This window comes from Typopeltis vanoorti, chromosome 5 (assembly GCF_054136105.1).
Source record: "Typopeltis vanoorti isolate ZY-2024b chromosome 5, IOZ_Tvanoo_1.0, whole genome shotgun sequence".
NCBI classification, from domain to species: domain Eukaryota; kingdom Metazoa; phylum Arthropoda; class Arachnida; order Uropygi; family Thelyphonidae; genus Typopeltis; species Typopeltis vanoorti.
The window spans coordinates 40375255-40388804 of NC_143553.1; the positions used below are offsets into that span (position 1 = coordinate 40375255).

At 37.0% G+C, this 13550-nt stretch overlaps 1 protein-coding gene across 1 annotated transcript in view; it reads left to right on the top strand.

Annotated features, from left to right (window-relative positions):
* LOC150106331 (uncharacterized) overlaps positions 1-13550 on the top strand; it is a 404058-nt gene that overhangs the window by 315338 nt on the left and 75170 nt on the right. The window contains exon 13 of the mRNA XM_090393084.1: positions 5758-5874. Within this exon, the coding sequence (XP_090249210.1) occupies positions 5758-5874 (117 nt within the window). The remainder of the gene's footprint in view (positions 1-5757; positions 5875-13550) is intronic.

Sequence of the window (13550 nt, forward strand, 5' to 3'; positions counted from 1 at the left end):
ACTCATCGAGGGAGGCCCTAAACATCATGTCCACACAACTATGCGATTACATTCTCACAGTATCTATCATACCTTGTCTTGAACTCGTTCACCGTCATAGCACTCACAACAGACTCTGGCAGCTTATTCCACTCATTTACCACTCTAAAAGTAAAGAACCCAGCTCTAACACCCCTGCTAACCACACCCTTGCCGCTTCCATAGGTGTTCCCTAGTTCTACCACCACCAGTCCTGATCTCAAAAATATCCTCTGAATTAATCCTATAGAATCCCTTTAGCAATTTGAATGTCTCAATCATATCTCCCCTCCTCCGCCTATCAACTAGTTTCTGCAACCCACAAATCTTCAACCTGTTCTCATATGGCTCATTCCATAGACCTGTTATCATCTTAGTCACTCGCCTCTGGACCCTCTCCACCTCCTCCCCATCAAGAAGGAACCGAGGTGACCAAATCTGGGCACAGTAGTCGAGATGAGGTCTTATCAAGGCTCGGTACAGAGGTACAATAACTTGCTTGTCTCTGCTCGTCAAGGTATTTTTCAACAACCAAGTGAGTTGATGAGCTGATTTAGCTACTTTTGCAGTGTGCCCCCTAAACTTCATCTCCCTATCCACCAACACTTCTAAGTCCCTGGCCTCATCAATCTCTTGGAGTACAGTTCCACCAATGTGGTATACTGCTGCTAATCTTTTCACTCCGAAATGCATAACATTTTGTCACATTAAATTGATATCCATTCTCCTTAGCCTAGAACTCCAATCTATCTAAGTCATCCTGCAAGACTTTGACATCTTCTGCATTCACTATTGCCCTACCCAACTTTGCATCATCAGCGAACAAATGAATTGTTCCACTTAGATCCTTCCCTATATCGTTAATGAACAGATTAAACAGCAGTGGTCCAAGAACAGAACCCTGCGGCACACCACTAGTCACAGGCCGTCTTTTGGACTCTACTCCTGAATAAACTACTCTTTGATATCTCTCCATCAACCAACCACCTATCCACCTCACCAACCCTATATCCATTCCCATATGTTGTAGTTTACGGATTAGTATTCCATGTGGTATCCTGTCAAACGCCTTTGCCAGGTCCAGCAGTATCACTGTAAACCCATTTCCCTTATCCAGTTCAGCCGTCACCTTGTTATAAAACTTGAGCAAGTTACTGAAGCATGATCTACCCTTCACAAAGCCATGCTGTCCCCTGTACAGTATCTCGTTTTCATCAATCCATTCCTGTATTTTTCCCTTGACTACTTTCTCTAAGACCTTGACAACGACTCCTGATATGCTGATCGGTTGGTAATTTGAAACCGTAGTCTTGGATCCTCCTTTATGCAGTGGAACTATTTTCCCCTCTTTCCACACCTTCGGGACTAAGCCAGACCTGAGACTCAGATTAAACATGGTCAAGGGCACTGATAATTCTTTAGCCGCTTCATGCAAGACCTGTGCCGGTATACCATCCAATCCCACAGATGTGTTCACATCAAGGTTCTGTAATAGACTAGTCACTTCCACTTCATTCATCACTATTCCCGTATAAACTAATGGTTCCTTCATTTTTTCAATGTCACCACCTGGATGATATGCTTTTGCAAAGTGCGCGCTCAGTAACACCATTATATCGACTGATTCAGTGACCTCCTTACCATCGTCATTCCTTAACATCATTTTACCGTGTACATTTTTTTCCTTGCTTGCAGCATATTGAAAGAACTGTTTTGGATTCTCTTTTGCTTACAAAGCTAGTTTCCTTTCATAATCCGCTTTTGTTTTTTTTACCACACTTGTTATCTTTCTGGCCTGCACTTTATACCGTTCGAGTGCCTGCAGGTCACCCCTTTCTTTAAATTCCCTCCACAGTTGTTTCTTTTTTTGCAGCTCAAGCTTAATGGTGTTATTCATCCATTTAACCCCTACTTGTTTTACTATTCGGACCCTAGGTATACAATCAGCCATTACCTCCTGTAAATGCTCCTTGACCACTTCCCATGCTCTATCGACGTCCAGCCCTGCAGTTGTATGCCATGGCACTGATTCAAGCAATCTCCTAAGCTTATCATACTTGCCAGCACGGTAATTCCACATATACCATGTCTTAATCGAAAATTCCACACCTTTAGCCACCTCCCAGGTCAAGACCTTATGATCATTCTCACCAATAGGTGGCAACATGGTCATATTCATTACAGTCAAATTCTCAGATGCTATTACCAGGTCAAGCACTCTCACACCCCTAGTATTTTCAATTACATGCTGTCTCAGATAGTTATCCCTTAATAATTGAATAAAATCCTTTTCCTTCCTCACATGTGTCCTCTCTTCCTTCCAATCAATGTTACCATAGTTGAAATCCCCCATAATAATTGCCCTCCTTCCACTCATTTCATCAATTTCCCTATGCATACTATCTCCACCATCTATTCCATCACCTGGTCTATAGCAGCACCCAACTGTATATTTTATTCTGCCAGTCTCAATCTCACACCAAATAGCCTCAAATGAGCTCCTTTCACTATCCTGCGATACAACTTCAATTCTCCTTGGCTGCAGTTCATCAGCTATTATCAATAATACCCCTCCCCCATTTTATTCTCTCTGTCCCTCCTAAACACACTATAACCTACACATTCTATCCCACTAACTATATCTTCTTCCGTCAGCCATGTTTCACTAATGCCAATAACCTGTGGCCAGGAAGAGCCAATCAAGGCCAAAAATTCTTCCTTCTTGTTCCTAATACTCCTGGCATTAGTATACATGAAATGCAGTGATCCCTTAGTAGATCCCTTAGTAAAGATGTTATTTACTTCTTTAGCTTTTTTATTTTTTTACCTTATGTTGCTGCAACTTTTGTAAATTGAAGAGCATTTGGAAGAAGGAACGGATGTTTGTCCTTCAAATGGAAAAATAATCCTGTTTAATTCATGTCATGATGGAAGGAATCTTTGAGTTTTTTTTTTTTTTTTTTTTTCAATTGGTATCATATGAAAATAACACAAGTTTCTGAGAACAAAACATAACTCTGTATAAGGATACTGTTATATCCACGTTTTGTGGGGGTGTCTTTATTGTTATCTTTAATCTTCTTTACTTTCTTTAACTTTATGTTTCTCTTATTCTCAGACTTCGGTTGCCGACAAATTTGTATAGATTAAAGACTGCGCCAGCCGGCAACTAAATTCTGATATATTATCCAACAATACTAAAAGAATTTGTAGGGATCAAGTTGTATGCAGTCGTGGTCCCTATTCTCATATCACTATTGGTTTCCCCTTTAAATGCATGGTACAAAATTTTCCAAATGGTAATTCAAATCTGCAGAAGATATGACAAACTCAATTGATTATGTAAAAAGAAACACATTTATTATTTCACAAAGACAAATATACATGTTAATTAAATTCTTAACCTTAAAAGAGTCTGGGTTCCCCTTTCCTAATTAAACACATTTAAACTTCTGCACTATGATCTCTTACTGGGTATAAATCCCTCACTTCTGTACATATCTATCCTCAGACTCTCACAATTAAGTTACCTGATGATATCATACATGAAACATTACATATAAGCATTAGACAATTCAATAAATCTGACATGTAATTCTCTAGGACAATAATACTTATTTGTACTTAATTCTCTCCCCCAAAATATCTGTTAACACTTAACTACTTTCTGAACGTATGACATTACTTTTCTTAAATAACTTAAACAGTCAGGAGCTGGGCCTCCTGTTCAGCTGGAGCCTAATATGTTTTCCTCTTAGCAGTAGACAAAAGTGTCCAAATTGCAGACTGTTCCTATGGTACAACACGTAAATAGCGTGTGTTCTTAACTTCTGTTTCTTCATTCCACGGATACTTTAATCCTACATTAATATAAGAAAATCTTCGCTTACCATTCTTGCTTTGACTAGGTATTCTGATCTGTTCACTGTACCTCCTCTGATGGCGGGCTTTGTTCCTTTGTTCTACACGAACCGAAAACGCTCATGCACAGATCTGTACGTTGATGTGGATTTCATCAGCGGCTCTTTCTCCTAATGTGTTTGAACACATTGTAGTTGCAGCTTTGACCAATGTAACATGCATAGCAAGGGGGAGATCCTTGCTACACGTGGCGACAAGCTCTACATAGCTCTCCTACGGGAAACTAGGTGCCGATGAACCTCGGAGACGAGACACAAGAGATCGGAGATAAGAGACGAGAGCGATTTGAACTCCCGCCGAAACTTTTATACTCCAAAACAGCTCCCTCACTCGGCAGTGTCGTCACGCATACGGCGGCAGCAGATTGGACGCTGTGGCTACAAACTGTCTTTACATGCCTTAAACTTGTACTTAGCTTATACATATTTATTTATTAATACTACATGACCTTCTACTTTAATTCATTCACAATTACTATCTTAATAAACTTATGGGATATCTTAACAATGTTTAGAATTTACACATCTGGTTATTTACATTTTTCTAGGACATTATTCGGTACATTTCCCATCAGGAGCCATAAGCATGTCCCTATCCCTTCCTTCTGAGGTAACGTAATGTTGGGTGGGAAAAAGGGATGACTCTTCACTTTTTCCCGACACAACAATACTAAGGTGTAGACAGAGTATTGTGTAGTATAGAGTGACCTCCTGCAGTGAGTCCTGGGGGCTCCATGGAAATGTCATGTAATAATAATATCTCTTTTCTGTTTGTCTTAAACAACAACACACACACACATGAAAGTGAAACAATTCTAACATATTGATGGTTCCATCGCCATGTCTGTCTTTCGCAAGCCTACATTCTCAGGTCGCTACATTCACAATTCTTCCACTCATCATCCATCTGAGAAATCTGGCATTATTAAATCATAGTTTCCAGAGCACACAAATTCTGCCCCTCTGAAGAATCTTTAAACCAGAAATTAGAAGTAATCAAAAATACAGCCATCCTAAATGGATATAATCCGAAAACAACTCAAAAAATCATCAGTCACTTCTCCACACATCAAACCAGACAGGAAGAAGTCCATACCTTATGTCAAAGGCATCTCCGAACGTCTTTCTAAAATTATGAAGAAATACAATTTTGCCACTACTTACAAACCTATCAACCAAATTTACAACTTGTTACCTTCTCCTAAGAACAAACTCTCACCTTTGATGTTGCCTGGTGTTTATGAAATTCCATGCTCATGCAAATTGTCTTACTCTGAACAGACAGGTAGGTCTGTTCAGAAACGCATCTTGGAACATGAAGACCACATTCATCTTTTTAAACCGCAGAAATCTGGCCTCTCTCAACACTGAATTGAAAATCCAAACCATAGGATCCATTGGGAAAAGTCTAAAACTTTTACATAGATCTTTATATAAACATGAACGTTTATACAAAGAAAGTTCTGAAGCCTTACTACACAGACCAAACTTAAACCGCAACGATGTTCTTACTATTCCTAAAGTATGGGAAATTGTCATACAAAATTGTGTTAAATAATTAATTTTTTTTTTTTTCCCTGTAACACGTTACACACGTTTATGAGATTCTATTGTAATCATGCGCCCTAACTGTATGTTATTCCTATTATTGTTTTAAACTACTGTACTGATGATGTCCTAAGATACTTAGGATGAAATATTTACAATTAAATAATTTTCACTGTGGTTAATTACATGTGTTTATTTTAATTAATACTGAAAACTGTTTTGTGCCCATGTTAGCTTTTTTTTAAAAAAAAATTTTTTAACTTTTTCACAGAATGTCAGCAACTCTCAATTCATATCTGCACTCACAGCCAGAGTTAAAAGAGCATTAAATCCTGCCTCTTCAGAAGCCCCTAAAGATGCAACAGCTGAAGCAAAGATTCAATTTCTGGTAAGCATTTTCTAGGTAAACCTGTTTGGAAAAAACCAAATACCAAAGGATATATGATTGAAATTATATTTTAGTTGCAGCTCATGTCATTAACACGTTCGCTGCCAACTACGAGTATACTCGTAGTGGGTAAACCTGCTTCACAAGCCAGCTACGAGTATACTCGTATGATGCTTACCGCCGGGAACAAGATTATTGTAGTGACCTTGAAGAAGTGAAAATGCTTGGCTTGTGGGGCTAGCATCAAAACTGTGTATTCTCATAGACTGTATATGCTCTGTTCAAGCCAACTAAGAGTATACTCATAGGACGCTTACCTCCGGTAACGAGATTATCCTACTGACCTTGAAGAAGTGAAATTGCTCGGCTTAGGGGAACAGACCATGCCGAAGTAGCGTGGCAGCGAACGTGTTAACAAACCAACTGTCATTCTCTTTTATTATGTGACATATATGGAGTCATAAATATTATTATTATCACCATTCAGGACCTCCATGGAGTCACAAGGCTCATTGTGAGAGGCCCATCCTAGACAACACAAAGTCTGTTATACCACTCCTAGAACCCATTCACTATTTGTGCTCTCACCACCCCATCAGGCCATGCATTCCACGGTTCAACCATCCTTCATGCAAAGAAACCACTCTTCATCCTCTTGCTTATGACTTACTTTTGCACCTGCCTGGGACTGTCCTTCATCCTCTCTCCTTCCACTTATTTTTCTATCATATGAAAGAACTCTCCATTGTCAGCTCTAACTAACACAATTATATCACCTATGCTACTGAAGATTCAGCACTAGTTACTCTAAGCAGGTTTCTTATACATTTATCTCTTTCCATATCAGTCCATATTGATAGAGTGGCTGAGGATTCAGAGATAAGTAACTAATATGGTGATAGGTAAGATGGCTGATAGGTCAAACACAGAAGATTATAAAAGTATATTACTCAAGATTTTATAGGATCAATGCAGAAGAGATTTTTTAACACAGTATATTGTTGGTTATTTATCTGTTGGAGTGCAGGAGGCAATGCATGGATAATTGTAAAATTTATTATAACGAAGGTAGCTCTTACTGTATATTTATGTGGATTTTTTTAATCTGATAATCTGCAATTTGAGACATATTCCTGGAATGAAAATTCTAAAAAAAAACTACATATAACAAGAAGTTGTAGTGTTCATTCCAGGAATATGTCTTAATCCAGATTTAGCATTACCAGTATTGAAAGAAAGTCGCATTAAACCTGATAACATGCAGTTGATAATAGACTGTTAAATAAATCCAGTACAGGTGTGCAGAATTCCTTAACTAAATTGAATAAATATCTGATTATAAAATTATGCACCATAAATATATATACAGAATGCTTGCTTCATTAAACCAACCACTCCTTGAACTAGACAAAGACTGATAAATGTGTTCTCGCAAACACACTTCCCACTCCGTGTGCATGAAAGAAGATGAACATTAGATACATATCCACTTTAATGAAGCAAACATTCTCTGTATATATAGGGTGATCAAAATTAAATTATCCCTGTTAAAGGCTTTGTGGAACACCACCCACTGATCCAAATGCTGTGAAACTTTGCAGGAATGCATTATGCAGCATGACAAAGCAGTATCCGAGAAAAAAGTAGCTCAGAATTTACCACCAGTTTCACTGTATGATGTACATGCAGTAATTTTTCCATGTGTGTAAGAAGGAGAAAAATGACATAAGCATAAAACTTTTTTTCATTTCCATTATACATTCACAGGCTATACTGTTCAATGTGCTGCCCTTTCCGGTATGCCACAAACTGCATCCTTTTCACAGTGTTCAACAACAGAATAACTGGTCAGGGCTAAAGTGCACATGCTATGTTATGCTGTCTTTCAGTGCTGGCAAGTAATCAGAGTGATCCTGATAAATCCTGTCTTTGAGAAATCCCCAGAGCCCAAAGTAGCAGAGGGTCAGATCAGGTGAACAAGGTGGCCATGCAGTGGGAAATGCACAGCTGATCACTCTGGCTTCTATGAAATATTTTTGAAGAACCTCCTGTACAGATTAACCGATGTGTGGAGGGGCCCCCCCCCCAATCCTGCATGAAAATGACTGAAAACACTTAGAGCAAACTTTTGGCTTTACAGTTCTCTAGACAGTCCATTATGAATTGAGTTCCTTTCTTTGTCTGAATAATACAGTTTTATTCCTATCTTCAGTATTCTGTAATACACACTATCATGAACACAATTTGGTGGGGGGGGGATTCTGTCTTGCAACAAAATGATATCTTCACTTTCATCTATTGATAGGAACAAATATAGGGTTAAATAAACAAATACTAGACCAAAACTAGAACCTGAATGTGCTCTTTCCAAACTTGAGCTACTGCTTACCCTTAAAAAACCAGTATTAAAAGCCTTCTCCTAGATTTTTTTATCTTCTGGTGATCATACAACAGAAGATAAAAATATGAGTAGATCATACACCATATGAAATGGTGTATGATTTACTTTCTGATAAATCTATAGGTCTCTGATTCTGTTAGTGTGGGTCTTGTGAAGAATTTTGTTCATAGTATTTTGGCTGTAGCCATTTTTCAGGAAGGTATTGCTGATAACTTTTAATTTATGTTTAACCCTCCAGAGGTCATGCGCAGACTGGGAGTCCACACGTTTGCTTTTTTGCGTATATTTCTAAAGTGGCTGGTTAAATCCGGTTGTGCGTTTATGTAGCTTCATATATAGGCAGGACATATGTTAGTGTAGAATATTACGTTGATGCGATAACAACTAGACACTGCGCAGACACCGAGACATTGCGCAGTCACAGATTCCATGCAACCCTTAGTGTTATAAGAATAAGCAGTTATCAAAATTTTTAAAATTGGTAAGTACTTGTAAATTATTTATATTTTTACATACAAAATATATTTTTTATATACAAATATATCTATTTTATATATAATTGCAATATGGTAAATTATGTTCTCTTTAGGTAAAATAAAATGGGTGGCTATGAGAAGGAGTAAGAACAATTACAGAAGCTGATGAATGAATGCTTCACTAATGATGAGGATGCTGTTTCAGACAATGTGGAAGAAATGAGTGGCAACGAAACTGAGCAAGAAGCCGATGAGGTGTCATTAGAAGTAGCTGAAGATAACCCGGAGAGTTTGGAGGATAGATTCTATCAGGAAAAAGACGGAACTTTATGGAGAGCAGTACCATGAACTAACAAACGTATTAGGACTGAGAGATACAATATAATCAAAGAATCATCTGGCCCTAAAAACAACACTCAAAATTTGCAGTCACCTCTTGATATTTGGAATTATTTTATAGGCGATTCTATTTTATCGATTATTTTGGAAAACACGAACAAGTATATTGAAAGTTTAGCTAGTAATTACACTCGAGAACGAGATGCCAAGTTTACAACTCTGAATGAAATACGGGGTTGGACTTCTATATATTGCTGGTACATATAAATCAAACCGTTTGAATTTAGAACTTTTTGGAAGTAATGGTAAAGGCATTGAAATATTTAGACTAACAATGTCAGTGAGGCGATTCAAATTCCTTTTGAGGTGTTTGAGATTTGATGATAAGAGTACACGTGAAGAAAGAAAAAAAAGCTAGATTAATTGGCAGCTATTCGTGAAGTTTTTGATCTGTTTGTTACAAAGTGCAAAAATGGATACAATCTAGGTGCATTCACTACAATCGATGAAAAGTTGGAAGGTTTTCGAGGAAAATGTTCATTTCGCCAATACATACCAAGTAAACCGAATAAATACGGTATTGAAATTTTTGCACTATGTGATGCTAGAATGTACTATACGGCTAATCTTGAGGTATGTGTTGAACGACAACCAGAAGGGCCATATTTCATGAGCAATTTGCCAGATGACATTGTTGAGAGACTAGTAGAACCAATCAAAAATTCTGAAGAAATTCTGGAGAAATATTACTTTAGATAATTGGTTCACTTCTTTTCCTTTGATTGAAAACTTGCTAAAGAAATATAGGCTTACTGTAATAGGAACAGTTCGAAAAAATAAAAGAGAACTACCTCCTGAATTATTGCAAGCAAATCCTGACTACCTATAACGATACGAAAGGAGGAGTAGATGTTGTTGATCAGTTGTGTTCAATATACAATTGTGCTAGATCAACAAGAAGATGGCCTATGGTAGTTTTTTACTCTTGCATCAACATTGCTGGAATTAATTCTCAAGTTATTTACCATGCGAATAACATTGACAAAAAAATATTGTGATGTAAATTTCTGCAAGATCTTGGATTCTCTCTACTACAAGCACATTTGCAAGAAAGGGTATCAATTCAAAGTTTGCCGAGAAATATAAAACTATGGATCACTCGAAAACAGAATTGAGAACGAAACTGCAATTGCACATCCAGAAAAAGGAAGATGCTATTATTGTGATAGAAAAAAAAAAACGTGCATCTAAATATTATTCTAAGAGATGTTACCAATTTATGTGTCTTGAACATGCTACAATCATGTGCAATGAATGTGTAGAACTTAAGTAAAAGAATGTTAATCCAGTTCTACACATTTATTGCACATGCAGTTCTATTTCTAAGACATTTAATTATTTTTTTTATTTTGTTTTCTCTTACTAATATGTTGTAATTTAAATAAATAATCTTTTTTCTACAATATGTTTATTTATTATTATTCAAAACACCTTCAATTTTGTTAAAAATGACGGAATGACAGTCCATGCACGACCCTTGATGCCAAAAATTTTCGCACGACCTCTGAAGGGTTAAGTGCTTGTTCACTTTAGCAAATCTTCAAAGCCCTGTGTTTTTTGGTAAGATTTTAATATATTGTTGGCCAGTATGTGTAGGCTTATGGTAAACAGTGAAGAAAAGCTGCTGGAAGGAAGACGTGTGACACATGTGTCTAGAAAAGAAGTGTGTTTTGACTTTCAATTTCAATTAGGAGTTGTTTGTATAGGTAGCTGAGGAAAGTGTCTGATGTCTAGCAGCCGTGGGACCAGATAAATGAAAACATCGTCAACATATCTACGCCATAATTTGGGTTTTAAAGTATAGGAATCTAGAGCATGTTGCTCAAAAGCTTCCATATAAAAGTTAGCAATTGGGGGAGGGGGGATAACAGTGAGCTCATGGCTGCGCCTTCTTTTTTGCAGGTAAAAAGTATTTTGCTACACAAAATAGCCAGAACGTAGTACATGGGCAAAGAGCGCTGGGATATTTTGACCAGAAGGTCAAAACATCGGGAAATTAAAGTAATTATTCCTAACACGGAGTATACACATATATACAGTGGTGTAGCTAGAGCTTTTGCCACCCGGGGTGGTCCCTGAGTTTGCCGCCCCTCTCAATACACACCAAAAATACTACAAAAAAGTCCAAATAATGCATTTACTTTTTGAAGTAAAACTTCAATTTTAACATTCTAAAATGTTATTTTTCTTGCTTTTCTGTTAACAAAATCATCGATGACATTGGCAAAGTCTATTTCATAGTAATGTAGGTAATTCTTAATCAAATTTATTCAGAAAACCTCCTCTCACAACTAGCAACACTTACAGCAATTGTGAGAAAAATTCGCAGTAGAATTATAATATTTGGAAATGAGTTCTCGAGATTGTATTTTAGAATTAACTGCAAAAATTCAAAAAGGTTCAAAGTGCTGCCTGGGGCAGACTGCTCCTTCTGCCCCACCCTAGCTATGCCTCTGCATATATACATATATACAAAGACAATCTATATTACATTTCAAAGAAATGTAATGTAGCTTGTTAATAATTACATTTTACAAAATTATTTATTCAAATAATTCATTATTCTCTTTGTGGAGACAAAGACGTGAATTTAATTTTAGGAAAAGTTAGTATTAAAAGGAAGTATTACATTATTGTAAACAGAGGGGGGAGAGAAGAAATATACATTTAATTATCCAAATTTCTTTCCAAGATTGCTTAATACATAAGTCACCTCTGAATGAAAATTATCAGATACTCAACAGACCAGTTGGCAGAAAGGTGTTTGATGTCAAGAAAAAGACCAGAGGAAGACCAAGATCTGACAATATTAAAATCCTGACAGGTAATAGACTAATTTGGAGGAAAATTATCAAAACAAGTTAGTAGGGATGTAAATTTTTCATAGTACTCTGCAGCACACCCCTTGAGGATACATATCAGGAATTTGGCAATGATAAATATGTATGCCTGTATCTAATAAATTTAGAAATATAGTTTTTTTTACCTCCTAACCCTTAAAAGTTAGTCATACAGCTCACAAAATCAGTCTAGTTAAACCATCCTGCAGGATCTCTACATTATCTTATTAACTATTGCCTTTCTTAGTTTAGCAGCTTCATCATCAGCAAACAGTTGAATATTTCTCTCCGGCATACAAATAAACAGCAGTAATCCAAGTATACAGCCACACAGCCCACATTACCAGTTATCTGCTTTCTTGATTCTGCTTCATACTACTCTTTGATGTCTCTGTTGACCATCCTCATTTGTCCCATTTTACCTAACATATTTCTATGCAGTATTTAACCTATAATATATGCTTTTGCAAAGTCCCACTATCATGGCAAAGTCATCTCTCATATTTAATTACACCATCACTGTCATAAAAAAATGATTATTACTATTCCTCTTCAAAAGTTGTGCTTCCTCCCCCCCTCCCCCACAGAGTATCATATCGCTATCCACCCATTCCTTAAATTTTTGCCTTAATGAACTTTTCAATATTTTAACCACAATACCTGCAATTTAGACCAGTCTGTAATTTTCTCCTGTGGTTTTGGAAAAATTAGTGGTGGTTGTGGGGATTTGTGAGGATGGATATTGGGAATTGAGGAGAGCAAAGACTACAACATAGTAGGAAAGGTTGTCAGTGTGTTGCTGAGGTATGACAATGATCAATCGAGATGGTGAGCAAAAGTCATTAATAGTATGTTGGCAGAGCTATGTGAGGAGAAAGGAGAATACAGTTTGTTAATGTATGGGCATTTGAGGAAAGGATAGAACTGTAGAAAAGTGTTGGATTGTATTTAAATGGATTTGGAGTGAGTCAACTGGGGAGGCTATTGATAGAAGTGAGTATATAATGAGTGATATGAACAACATGTTCGGGACCACTGCCCCTCTTAGAGGACTAAAGTGGCTCAACAAAAGTTTCATATTTGGTCTCTAGAGTAGGGTTTCCAGATTCTGTAAAAAAAATAAATAAAATTATATCAAATTAATAACATTAAAATCCTTAATCCACTAACAGTACTACTAAGGAAAGAAGCAAGAAAAATTGGCTATCCTAGGAAGTTGGGAATGGAAGTGGTAAGAAGTAGCTTTTTGTGTGGAGGATAGTTGGACTGTGGAATGCATTGCCTGATGGGTAGTAAGCACATGAATGGTGAATGAGTTTAAGGAGTCGTATGATAGACTGTGTTGAAGACGGACTTTCCACAATGAGTTGTGACTCCATGGAGGTCCTGAATAATAATAATAATGCCACTATTTCTGCTTTAGTGGTCATCTGACTACTATTTCCATCAACTGGGATGTCATCCGTCCATCATCATTCTTTTCCTAATGTTTACATAATGAAAATCACTTACAGATTTGTGCCTCCTCTTTCTTTGTATCTATTGCTTTTCTACCAGATT